Here is a 13,586-nt window from a genome sequence, read left to right on the forward strand (position 1 = left end):
GCCAGCCTTCTGGTTAGCAGTCAAGTGGTTTACCCACTATGCTACCATAGCTCCTTTCCATTATGTAACTTCCATTAAGTATGCGCATGCAGTCCCTCCACTTCTCTCTCTCTTCCCCATGCCTTACAACCTGCCAATGAGAAGCATGGGTAGCACAAAAGTAAACATAGAGCCAAATTAAAAATCTCAGATATAGAGCATATAATCTTGGATAAGTCAAATATCCGACATCTGAGGAAACAATCTGATACTGCTTTGCACTTAAAGCAAGAAGAAAGACTTATTTCAATGTAGCACATTTAAACAAAAAAATAAAAAGATATCTGACATGTGGTAACATGTGTACATAAATGTTTTACATTATACACAGGAGAACTAGGAACTAGGACCAGCATGGATTTGTGACTCAATGGCAATATCTAAATCATTTAGTTTCCTTAATATTTCCAATGAAAAATGAAGATACCATCTAATCTTATTAGATACTCATAAATTTTTAAAAAATTTACTTCACTACAGAAGTAGATTGCTCAACCTTCCTTCCAAGGAGTGGCTGGTTTTGCAAGGAAATGTAGAAAAGAAAGTGGTAAGAGCCATGCACAAGATATATCAAGCACCCAACCCAGATCAGCAGAATTTCAGGAGGAAGAAAAGCTTGAATGAGCCTTTAGAAAAAGCAGAAAATAGCTAGGGGGAGTTGATTCTAAGTCATGGTGACCCCATGGGTGTCAGAGTAGAACTGAGCTCTAGAGGGTTTTCATTCGTGGATTTTTTTGGAAGCAGATCACCAGGCCTGTCTTACAAGGCATCTCTGTGTGGATGCAAACCTCTAACTTTTTGGTTAGTAGTTGAGAGCATTAGCCATTTACACCACCCAGAGACTCCAGATAGAAAGAAGAGACAGTGAAATCAAAAGCACAGAAGTGTTAAGCCACAGAGCATGTATGTTCATAAACATGAGTAGTGGCGAAAATTAATCTGCAAAGTATAGTTTCCAGCCTTGAGACTGGAGGGGCAGATTGGGGTTATGTCACATGAGCTTTCTATGGTATGATTTTTTTAAAAAAATTAGAATTTAATATATTTTATGTATCTAATTAATGAGTTTTAATTTTTATAAGTATCATACTTATTTCTAAAAGGGAAGGTGGCATTATTCCACTTTGCATAAAAGATAACTAATGCAATTAAACATCTTTTTTGCAACCATTGAAACTATTGTATCCATGGTGTCATTAGTTCTATATGTTCTTCCTTTTAACATAAATCACATATTTACTATGCATATCTTTCTTTAAGACAATATTCTCCAAATTATAGCATGTGAAAAAAACATCATCTCTATTTGTGTTAAATACTTGGTAACATTACACTCATTTCTGTGGTTTTTATTATTTGCTCAAATGTTAGAGATAAATAATTTCTGATACAAATTACTAAAAAAGTCTGATTATTCATGATTTACCAAGCAATTGTCTTTTAGGGCACAAATATGGAAAACTCCTTTCTGTTTCTTCTTATTGGGTGTGATGATATAATGCCAAGGATGACCTCCAATCTGAAAAGCATTCTCCAAGGAGGATACCTCAAAGAGGAGTGGTGGTATGTCTGTAGAGATGGGCAAAAGGAACTAATTAGCTTCTCTGTTCTGGTGGCCTTGGACCATTCATTAACTAAAATCAACCTTGTAAATTTTCATTAATGCAAAATTACTATTTAAAGAAGTAGAAAAGAGACTCAAAAGAGAGAGAGAGAAAGCTAGTAGGAAACAAATGCTAGGCTATGAATCAACTTTCTAGACATTTGTTTTCAGGAGAAGCATGTATGATCTGCAGCTGAGTAGAGATAAAAAGTAGGCTGAAGGTATTTATGATGGCAAAAAATGAGCAAGCAAACCTAACTAATAAGAACGACTGAAAAAAAAAAAAAAAAACAACAACTGCCATTAACTGAGCATCTGCTAAGTGCAAAACTATGGATTAGATACCATTTTCAACTCTCCTAACAACTGTATAAGGAATTTAGATCTAACAATTCCTTCGAATGTGAAGAAGAGATCTTTGATATCCCACTAATAAGTTCAACTCAGAAAACTTTACAAGACCAGTCTTACTTGGGATTCCCACTGTACATATGATATTAGTCATAATGAATGCAACCACTTAGGATAGGCCTCTCACAGTGAAAGTTTTTTTTCAGTACAAATACATTTTGAAGATTAACACTGGAAATGAAATTTCTGTTGGTGCTTCTCTGATCACAACTTTAGGTAGAATGTAAACAGATCTAGCTACGCTTAGAGATGCACAGGTGGAAGGGTTAGAAAACCAGAATTCCTTTTGGGAAACACCATCTGGTCTGGCTGGGCAGGTGGTTAATCTACAGCTTCTTTGTTTATCCTCTAATGTGAGTGTTTAATGTCTGGATTTATGAGGTCACCACTGTTAGTAAAGGGATTATGTTAGGGAGACCATTCAAGGAAGAACAACGTAATACATACAGAAGTGTGGGTTCTGTTAGGCCTCTTCATAAAGACAACTTTTTCCTTGCTTTTATAACTTTTATAACACAGGAGGGAAAAAAAATAATGAAAAAAATGGATTCACAAATTGTCAGTCTTTCCTGAGGAGATAGGACAGAAAGGTACAAACACATCAAATATATTCAAAGTGTTTTTTTTTCTCTAAATCTTTTAGAAAAAGGTTATTATCCTTAATAAATAAAGAGGTCTTTTTGAAGTGGTAAGAAAACTAAGAACACCCCAATAAAAAATGGGCAAAGGATGTGAACAAATAAGTTACAAAAGACATACAAACATGAGATGGTGACTACCAAATAATGGTAGATGAAGGAAAAATAATTATACAAAGAAAATAATATAATTAAAGTTTGAATTTTGGGTTAAAATTTTAAGAAGGTATGTTACAAAGAGCATACAATAGAAATTCAAAGTAGGGAAAAAAAACAAATCAATGCAAAGAGATGCATGTAAGAGGAAATACTACTCTCAGCAGTTGTTGAAAGTGGCCCAAATGTAGGAGCAGAACTTTGCTCACCACAACTCTGATGGGCCCTGCAACCTCTCAAAAGCCCAAATTTTGATCTTTAATACTATTCTCAATTTAAAATGACTTAGGAGTTCTTAGCGAGTAGCTGATTCCATAGCCAGGTACTTGCAAGGAACTCCTAAGTCCTTTAAATGGAGAATAGTATTATTCTTGGGGTGAGGACATTTCAGGATGGCCCTGGAAGTTTCTGTTGCTGCTAGAAAGCAGGATACTCATGAGGCTATCAGGGTAGGCTAAAGGGAGAGGAGAGCCAGCAAAAAGAGCCCCTGCTATCTAGGTTGTGCAGAGAGGGACTGAAACAGCAATTCCGCTTAATTAGAACATGGCGAGTCTGAAAGGTCAGACAATGACACGTCAAATGAGACTTTAACGTAAAGAATACAGAATGACTGCTGTATTATAAAAGAACGATGACTACAGGAGGATATAATTGTAATTTTCTTTAAAAGTAGGGATAGTTAACCTTACATTTTTTTCTATTAAATAAATGTTTTAAAATTTAGACTGAAGTGAAAAATACAAGGTGCAAAACAGAGTATACAGTATACAACATTTGGTGTAAGACAGAAGGCAAAATTTAAAGTATAAATACATACACTTGCTTATTTTTGCAAAAAGAAAAACCAGAAGGGCAAATGAGAAACTAAAAATGATGATTACTTGTGAGGACAATGTGGGATAGAGAAAGGAAGTAACAGGATGTAAGGACTAAGAGTGCCAGTAAAATTTCTAAGAGTATACTTTTTTATATATAGGCAGTCCCAGGGTTATGAAAGTATGACAGACAAGTTGTATTCGGCCCTTTAATGTTTTGCAAACTTGCCCACACTTTGAAATGATTGAACCAACCCCTACTTATGACAAATTCTTCGTCACAGTCACCTTCACTTGCTGCAAATGCGGCTTTCAAAGTAAAGTACGGAACCAAAAACAAACCCACTCCCATCAAGTTGATACCAACTCACAGTGACCCTCATAGGGTTTCCAAGGCTGTAAATCTTTATGGAAGCAGAGTGCCTCATCCTTCTCCTGTGGAGTGGCTGATGGGTTCAAGCCACCAATCTTGTGGTTAGTAGCCAAATGCCCTAACCAGTAACGACCAGAGCTCCCTAAAGTACTAAAGTAAGGCTAAATAAGAACTATACATACCTGTTCTGACTTAACCTACATGTTTGACTTAAAGACACACTTAGGAATGATCTGTTTCATAACTTAGGGACTGCCTGTAGTTTTGATCTTTGAACTACGTACACATTTCAAATTTCAAGGATAAAATTAAAAAGAAAAGAAAACCCCCAAACTGAAAACAAATTGAAATGTTAATTATATTAAATTGGTGGAAAATTTTCTAATCATACAGAAAAATGATTTCAAATAACTTTTGAACACATTACTCTGATAATACACTTACTGGGCTGCACACTAAGGATAGAAGGAACTGAAGAAAAATCTTAAACTCACTCCATAATTCTGTTTTCAGTAGTAACATTGGTACTGCAATTTTAAACTATCTTGTGAGTTGTAGGAAAAAGAAAGGATAAAGTTGTAGGAGCCAAAATTTTCTATATAGGTGATATAAGAAATAGAAATAGGAAATTAAAGAAGTTAAAAGTGGTTATATTTGAATGGGAAATATAAAAATGAACTAGTGAATTTTTGTTCTAATATATTTCCCAGCTCTGTTTATTGAAAGGACCTAGAAGTAAAGACACCCAATTGGAATGAGTACAACTAGACTAGATCATGGTCTCTCATGACATTCTCTACTAGCATGTCAGATCTAGGACAAGGAAAGTAAAAGGTAAACCTAAGACAAGTTTTTATCCCAGAAAGCAAGGAAATGCTTAAAGACTATTGGGATATGTCCAAGTAACCCACTTGATGGAGTTCCCACTGACCAAATGTGGGAAATTTGAGCATTATTAAGAATAACTGCAGCTAAATACTGGATAAATAAAAAACCTACTATGTTTAGATATATGTGTTAATAAAATATTTTGCCACCATTGAAAATGACTACTATATTAACTCCTTTTTCTAAAAACTGGTATTGAAAGGGAAGGAATAAGTATATACCATGCCTTTTTAGGAGGAATTATAGTTCCTTAAAGGAGCCCTATTGGTGCAGTGGTTAAGTGCTCGCCTGCTAACCAAATAGTCAGTGGTTGGAACCCACCAGCTGTTCTGCAGGAGGAAGATGTGGCAGACTGCTTCCATAAAGATTACAGCCTTGGAAACTCTATGGGACAGTTTTAACCTGTCCTAGGGTCGCTGTAAGTTAGAATCCACATTGATGGCAATGGGTTATGGGTAGTTCCTTCCTAGTTGATGATTAAAGTTCTTCTTCTTCCCTTTTTATTTTAAAGCTTTTAGTTAGAGAAAAATGCCAGCTATTAAAGGCAGAAGGAATGACAGAATTTTTTAAAACCCCCATTCCGCAATCCACAATCAAATAATATTCAGGCAAGGATCATTAATAGTTCTAAGAATAGTCTTATATAAATTTAATATTTAGAAACAACCTAATGTCTAAAGTAGAAAATTGGTTAAATAAATTATAGTACATCCATAAAATGGCATATAAGCTTGAAGGTCTTAAAATCTGAAAGATAAACAAACACAAACACATACAAACACACAAATCTAGAATAATTTTTTGGTGTTGGTAAATATAAGCATTGCATTCAAATGGTATCAGAAGCTATCCAGTGAAAACTAAGTTCTCCATCCATTTGCATCCCCCCAAAGGTAACTACTATTACCATGTTTTTGTATGTCCTTTCAGGGTATTGCAAACATATGTTTAATGTTTTAAAAAATACATGCATAAAAAACATTAAAGAAACACTTCAGATACACTAAAACATCTTGAATGTAATACAGTAGTTAATAATGTTTTGATGCATGTAGAAAGGTACAATACATACTATATACTGAGACAAACATTTGACTCACTCATGTTAAATACGAATCATACCAACTGTTCTGACTTATGAACAAATTTGACTTAAAGACAGACTTAAGGACAGAACTTGTTCATAATCCAGGGACTGCCTGTACATATTTTGGTGTCTGTATAATGTCCTAGTTCACAGAACATATCATGGATATTAAACAATAATGACTGATTATAAATATGAAGACTTTACACAAATGGGGCTTTTCCATATGCAGTTTTACACCCATTTTTTCATATATCTTAGAAATTGTTTTATAGCAGTGCAAAAAGATTTTTTTTTAATGATACAGCCCTACAATGAAATACTAGTATCATCTACAAATATACAGACTGTTTCCAACATTGTGCTAATAGAAAGTATTTTGCTCTTTATCACCCTGCTCTGTTTTACTCACTTATACTTTGTGTATCAGTGAAAGCAAAGCTAACATTTAACTATATTAACTCCTTTTCCTAAAAGGAGGTTATTTTCAGAATTGCCCATTTTAATTTCTACGGGAGCCTGTAGATGTAAAATTCTTGATAGAGTTCCTGCCAGTGCATCTGTACTGATTATAGCAGTGCTCCTGAGGTTGAACAGTCACAAAGCTGCCTGATTTAGCTTGCCTAAGGCATCTAAAAACGTGGGTACTTTTTTTAAAAAAGAAAAAATAAACAAATGCATTATTAGCTTCCTGTTTCAAGATAATATCCAAACTCCTTAACTAAGCAGACAGACTTTTCATGATCTGGGCCTGCCTCTCTGTCCAGCTCATTTCCTCTGCTCCCAGAAGGTACTCTTCATTTGCCTGAGGCCCATGCTGGTTTCTTTCACGTGTCCTGCTCTTTCACACTTCAGGCCTTCACAAATGCTGCTCTGCAGTGTCTATATTAAGTGCCTTTTGTCTATTGTCTTTTTATTTTTTAATAAATGCACAAAAGTATAGAGAATTCAAAAAAAAACAAACTTGGATAATCTTAAAATATTTATTTTGAACTTGCTGCATAACTTAATAGTTGTACTGAGCTTTCTCATTAGTTTTCAGAGTTTGTCATTTACTACTAAATCGAACTTCATCTCCTCCTTTCTAACAACTGTATCTTTCATTTTTGTTTCTTGAGCTATGATGTTAAATAATAATAATCCTATTATGTTCCTATAATCCTACTATTATTCTTCAATCACATGGTCTTACTCTGCCTATATTAGAAGCATCTTTGCAGTTTTCCCTAAAATAACATGGTATTTATTGGTTAAAAAAAGAAGGGAATATCTTTAACATGACTCTTAATAAACTAAGAACAAAGACAAATAGATATAAAGATAATAAAATGTATTTTCTCTTTTGTTTACTCATGTGATTTTTATATTTACTTTCAAACATTAAACCATCCTCATATTCCTGAGATGAGTGATGATCTCTCGTGGTTTCTTTCTTTGTAAATAAACTGCTGAATTTAAATAGTATTTTATTTCTATTTTAATAAACTGCTGAGTTTGATAAGCTAAACTTATGTAGAATATTCTAAGCTATATTTATAGATTTGTATGATTTTCTTTTTTGTGCTCTGTCAATCTTTATACTAGGAAGTTCTTTGTCTAAGCTGTCTATGTACAGATGGCACAGTAATCATATTTTCTTTGAAAAACATCCTTCTTAGAGGTGAGTAAACTTCACAGATTTGAAAAATTTTAAATTATAGGGAGCTAAGAGAGCAGTATTTGCCCCACTCTCTCATCATTTTGCAGATAAGGAAATCAAGAACAAGACGATACGGTGACTTGTCAAAGGTCACTGATCTCTGGCCAAGCAAAGCCCAGCATCCCCAGGACTGAAGTACAATGAATAAATGATAGATTTTTGTTGACATTTATTTGATATCAAGGAATGTGCTGTATAGGAGTAAAATGAATTGAATGTATAATTAAATTATAAGAAAAACATTTATATGATTACAATTAATAATTACATGACCACTTATTTTTTGAAGGTGAAAAAATACTATATAGTAGCCATACCTGTGATTTTAATATTACAAGGAATGCCAAAAGGAGCCTCTCCTACAGTTCCAGTAGTCCCACCCCATCTGCATGCACACCCTAAGTCAAGTTTCTGTTGCATGAACTAAAAACAAAACAAAACAAAAATGGTGGCTTTAGCACCTACTTATTTGCTGTCTGAAGAAGAAAAAAAAGGAAAAAATGAAATTCACATGTATATGACAGAGAAAATGTCTTTATTTGTCCAAGGGCTCTTCTGTTTATGTCCCCACTTGTCTTTTAAAGATTACTTTGTCTTTTTGCATTTGTACAGTTTTGTGGAGTTATAATCTATGTAAGTATGTGGCTCTAAAAGCATTTCACTAAAAATTATTCATCAATTTACATTAATTATAGTATGGCAAATGTTATTTTTTTCTACCTGTTCAGTGATGGCTTGGAAGCTATAGAGTTTGACCAGTCCCGAGCTGTACATCACAATCAGTATTCCATGAGATAAAGTAGCATCTGTAACGTTCCCGAAAATCTGGAGGGAAAGGCAAATCTAGCCTCAGAAAAGGCCAATCCTTTTAGTGTTCACGGTGCTTTGTGATACTGCTTAATATTCAGATCACCACTAGGACCCCGCTGCCTAGTATCATAACTTAATTATAATTTAGCAACTAGAGGCTTAAGTGTTATTGGGCGTGAGTGGTGAGACAATGGCATCTCAAAGTGGAACAATACAGTGCGTACAGCACACATTCCTCAACACGAGGCAGCAAACGTTCATTTGCTTCAGAGCTCTGGCAACACCCACGAATAACAAGCCCTATCCCTCGTGGACACAGGAATATACTGAGTAGATCTAATTCTAAATACATATTACTTTACCATGTATATTATGGCAGGGATCCATTCTTTATGCTAAAATTTCTTCACGTAAAGACTCAGTTTTTAGCTTATTAGAGGTAAAAAGATTGGATCAAGAAAAATAATTCTACTGAGAAATAACTCAGAATTTTAACATCACCTTGCTCTTGAATTTTTTTCATCATCTTTATATGAAAATCAAACATTTAAAAACAAAACAAAACCATCTACTTGACCTTGAGGGAGTCTTTGGTTCATTGTCCCCTTTCTGTTTATGTTCTATGCACTGGGCCCTACCATCATTCTCTCCAGAGCTCTGATAAAGAATTTAATTCTGTGCCTATCTTAATATTTAACCAAAGCCAACACAGACAAATATTCATAGCAATGAAAGAACTAGGAATGAAGTAAAAATCTGTTTATATTTCTACTTAAGACAATTTTTTTATTTGTTGTTGTTGCTTTTATGCGCCATCGAGTTGGACTCGACTCATAGCGACCCCTCCTTGGGTTTCCGAGGCAGTATTACTACAGAAGTAGATTGCCCAACCTTCCTTCCGAGGAGTGGCTGGTGGGATTGAACCGCCAGCCTTCTGGTTAGCAGTCAAGTGCCTCAGGCACTAAAGCTTAGTACAATCTGAAACTGGCCACTGGATAGTAGTCTTATTACACAGGGTAAGTGAAAGATATACTTCAATTCCATGTAATCATATTCAAAACTAAATCCCTCAAATGATTACACTGGACATGTAAGAATATATAGAAACAATTTGTGACTTTGCTAGTAAGTGTTCATTCCTGCTGCAGACTATAATAAGAACATACAATTACATAATCCACAAAGAGAAATATTAAATGCATGAGCTGTGCTTTTTTGTCATCTCTTAAAGGATAATTACGATTTGCTTTGATCTTAACTAGCTCCTGACTCTTTATTCACTGATCCCGGCTCCCTGCTTTGAAAAGGCGGATTTGTGTAATTCAAACATAATTTCATATAATGAATGCCATAACAAACTAGTTGCCTACTTTAAAATTTGACATACACTTTGGAGTGAAACCCAGGTTCAAATTCCAGCTCCCTGATTTACTATCTTTAGGATTTGTGTAGCTGCTTAGCTTCCTAATTGAATTAATTATGCTACAATGTTATAAAATACTTAAAGTGTCTGGCACAAAACAAAATAAATGATAGCTAATATTATTCTTTAAGGAGGTTTAGCCTTTCTTTAGTAATATGATTATTTCAGATAAACAATTTTTAATACACTCATCTTGTTTGCTAATAAATATTACTGGATGTTCAAGAACCTGCCCTCTAGAACACTTAAGGTGTTTAATTAAAGACTAGTGGAACAAATGACTATTCATCCAGAGTAAGTAACAATTCATAAAAGGAAGGCAGAAGACTATTGATTCTTTTACCTAAGGAAATTTGACTGATGGTCTCTCCCCCAAATCAGTAACAATGACAATAAGAATAAAACTCCAAACTGAATGAGTTGGAAAATGTGCATATTTAATTATAAGGCTTGTTAATATACCATAAAACAAGTTTTAGATCTGTATCTTGTAATTAAGATGAAGCCTTTTGTTGCAGATTTATCATTTCCCTTAATGATCATTCTAATAAGCTCTGCAATAGTCCTGTTGAAAAAAAAAATCCTACTCACTTTGTAATTTTATAAAATAGTGGTTTGTTAGTGACCACAGGTAAATAACACCATCCACAGGAAAATACATGCAGAAAGATTTAAGGTTGATTAGGGTCTCTTCTCAAGTCAAATGTCCTCATGGATTGTTATGAAATAAACCAGGTGAGCAAATTTTTATAATCAGAAGAACCTTCCCAATTAAACATCCAATAAACAAATAATTAAATGATGGCATTATATTTTAACGTCAATAAAATTAACAATACAGTTAAATCAGAAATAAGTTCTTACTTTTTTGTTTATCTCCAAAATTCCTATGAGTGAAAAAGGTAGAACACGGAACACTGCAAGGTACAGCAAAACAGATTGCTGAATGCCTGCCTAGAAGAAAAGACTAAAATTACGGGCAGCTCTAAAATGTACTTCAGACACACTGTTTTAATGAGCTGAAAATATCCATCTGGACTAGTATGCAGTTATGTAGATATTTTCATGAATTAGAAACATCCATCAATCTGGATTGCAAAAATACTTAAAAAGGAAGGCACACATGTTCAAAATATGTCCACTAAACCTTCAGCCGTACACACACACACACACACACACACTCCATAAAAGCAAACATAACAGTAAACATTTCTCAGTAACAAAATGCCATGAGAAAAAGCTGAAGTAGTTCAGATTAAAAACAACAAAGACCTAGAACTCAGACTCTGCCAAGAGGAGATAGCAAATAAGTATTTCTTTTTCTAGATGTCCTGGAATATGAGGAAACAGAATAACTGTAATGGCAGACTATAATAAAGTGTCCAATAAGTGCTTTTTTAATAATATTTCTTTAAGGTCATCTACAAAAAAAAAATTACTTGATATATATTATCAAAGAATCAAACTTCTTATTTTATAGTCTAGTACATCTTGGGTAATTATTAAAAAAAAAAAAAATCTACTGACCAACCTTTATAACATGCTTCAGAAATCAAAAATTATTAGTTCTTTGATAACAAATTTGCAGACAAATTCTACGGAGACAAATTTCTTTGTCTTAAGTATTTAAAGATGTATACCTGGCGGGCCACTGCTGAGACTTTGTTCTGAGCTGACTTGATTGCAATGACTTCTTGAGGAGTGTCCCAGTTCAAGTATCTTTTAAAGAATTGTGAGAAGTTTATTCATTTAGATCAGTTTCCCTGTACTTAAAAATCAAAATATAATAGATATTTTACAAGTAAACAGTTTTTAATTACTTAAATTATGAAAGAAGTTTATTTTTTTAAAAAAAAGAAAGCTAGACGCTTTACAAATCCCTTTAATGGATATATCCCTATAAGAAAATATAATCTATTGCCACAAAGTCAGTTCCAACTCCTAACAACCCTATAGGATAGAGCAGAACTGCCCCATAGCATAGTGCCTAAGGCACTTGACTGTTAACCAGAAGGCTGGTGGTTCAAACCCACCAGCCACTCCTTGGAAGATGGGGCAATCTACTTCCGTAGTGATACTGCCTTGGAAACCCAAGGAGGGGTCGCTATGAATCAGATCCGACTCAACGGCACACAACAAGCCTCATAGGGTTTCCAAGGCTATACATTTTATGGAAGCAGATTGCCATATCTTTATCCTGTGGAATGGCAGGTAGGTTACAACCACTGACTTTTTGGTTAGCAGACGAATGTGTAACCACTGCAATAAGGATGTGTGTACACATATCTTACATATAATTTTAATCCTTCCAGAGTCTTGATGAATAAAACTTATGTCTGATCTGAAAATGTCCCAAACTAGGAAAACTAAATAATCATTTTTACTTAAAAATGGAACTTATAAAAAGCTTTAAAATGTTACTTTCATACCTTGTGTGTATATGTTCACTCCAAAACTTTACCTCTAATTTACAAAACTAATAGTTAAAAAACAGTTGTAAGATTGTGGTAGGCAAAAAACTGAAAAAGACTAATCTTCAGGAAAATCTAGCATAAACATATCCTATATAAAAACATAATTTGTAGAAAGGAAAACACTAGAGAATTTTAAAAATTTATCTGGCAACTACTATAAACCTCACTGCCGTCGAGTTGGATCTGACTCATAGCAACCCCTCCTTGGGTTTTGGAGGTGGTATCACTATGGAAGTAGATTGCTCAACCTTTATTCCAAGGAGTGGCTGGTGGGTTTGAACTGCCAGCCTTCTGGTTAGCAGTCAAGTGCCTTAGGCACTACACCACCAGAGCTCGCAACCACTACTATAGGTTTGGTATTTATAAGGGACACAAGGTAAGTGATACAGGGTTCCTTTTATGTGAATGATCTTCAAGTGTAGTTATGAGGAAAGGACAAGAGAATAGGTTTATAAACCTAGTTCCTGGTATGCATTATAAAACTTAACCAAAAAAAAAAGAAATTTCCTGGGCCTCATATTTTTATAATAAAATCTTGAATAATGAAGTTGCAATTAATACCTGAATTTGCAATAGGAAGCAAGATATATCTTTTCAAGGATTTCCCCAGTAGCTGCAGACACACGAAGCAGCCAATTATGAGCAGTTAGTGCAATGAGTGAGGATTTATAATCTGAGGGATCGGGAAGTATTTCCCCCTAAAAAGAAAGAAAGAAAATGAGGTATATAAACAAAGTGCTTGGCCATGAACAATTCATAGCAATCAATGTCCAGAGAAAATAACTAAACACTTAAAGAAACAGTCAAATAAGTACATTAACCAAAGAAGAAATATTAAATGCACAAAGAGAGAAGACAAGATAGGACTGTGGGTAATTAGTTTCATCATTAACTTATTAAATGACTTTATTCATATAATATTCTTAACATAATGCCTGAATAGTACCTGAATTAATCTATTATTATTGCTATTAATGTATTATATAAAATTATTATTAATAAATTAATAATTATTATACAGTCAAGAAATGGCAGCCAATCATTATAATAATAATAGTTGTTGTTGTTGTTGTTAAGTGCCGTTGAGTCGTTCCGACTCATAGCGACCCCATGCACAGCAGAACGAAACACTGCCCGATCCCGCACCAGCCCCACAATCCCTGCTATACT

The 13,586-nt window shown here is 34.2% G+C and overlaps 1 protein-coding gene across 1 annotated transcript in view; it reads right to left on the reverse strand.

Moving 5' to 3' along the window:
- The window catches only part of DCAF17 (DDB1 and CUL4 associated factor 17), a 39,887-nt gene that overhangs the window by 15,802 nt on the left and 10,499 nt on the right, over window positions 1-13,586 (reverse strand). The window contains exons 4-9 of the mRNA XM_007943819.2: window positions 12,978-13,114; window positions 11,583-11,661; window positions 10,807-10,896; window positions 8,430-8,534; window positions 8,027-8,132; window positions 1,466-1,608 (exon numbers count right to left, since the gene is read on the reverse strand). Coding sequence (XP_007942010.1) covers window positions 1,466-1,608; window positions 8,027-8,132; window positions 8,430-8,534; window positions 10,807-10,896; window positions 11,583-11,661; window positions 12,978-13,114 — 660 coding nt within the window. The remainder of the gene's footprint in view (window positions 1-1,465; window positions 1,609-8,026; window positions 8,133-8,429; window positions 8,535-10,806; window positions 10,897-11,582; window positions 11,662-12,977; window positions 13,115-13,586) is intronic.

Source organism: Orycteropus afer, unplaced genomic scaffold (genome assembly GCF_000298275.1).
Source record: "Orycteropus afer afer isolate SDZICR_OR568_19922 unplaced genomic scaffold, OryAfe1.0 scaffold00001, whole genome shotgun sequence".
In the NCBI taxonomy this organism is placed as follows: domain Eukaryota; kingdom Metazoa; phylum Chordata; class Mammalia; order Tubulidentata; family Orycteropodidae; genus Orycteropus; species Orycteropus afer.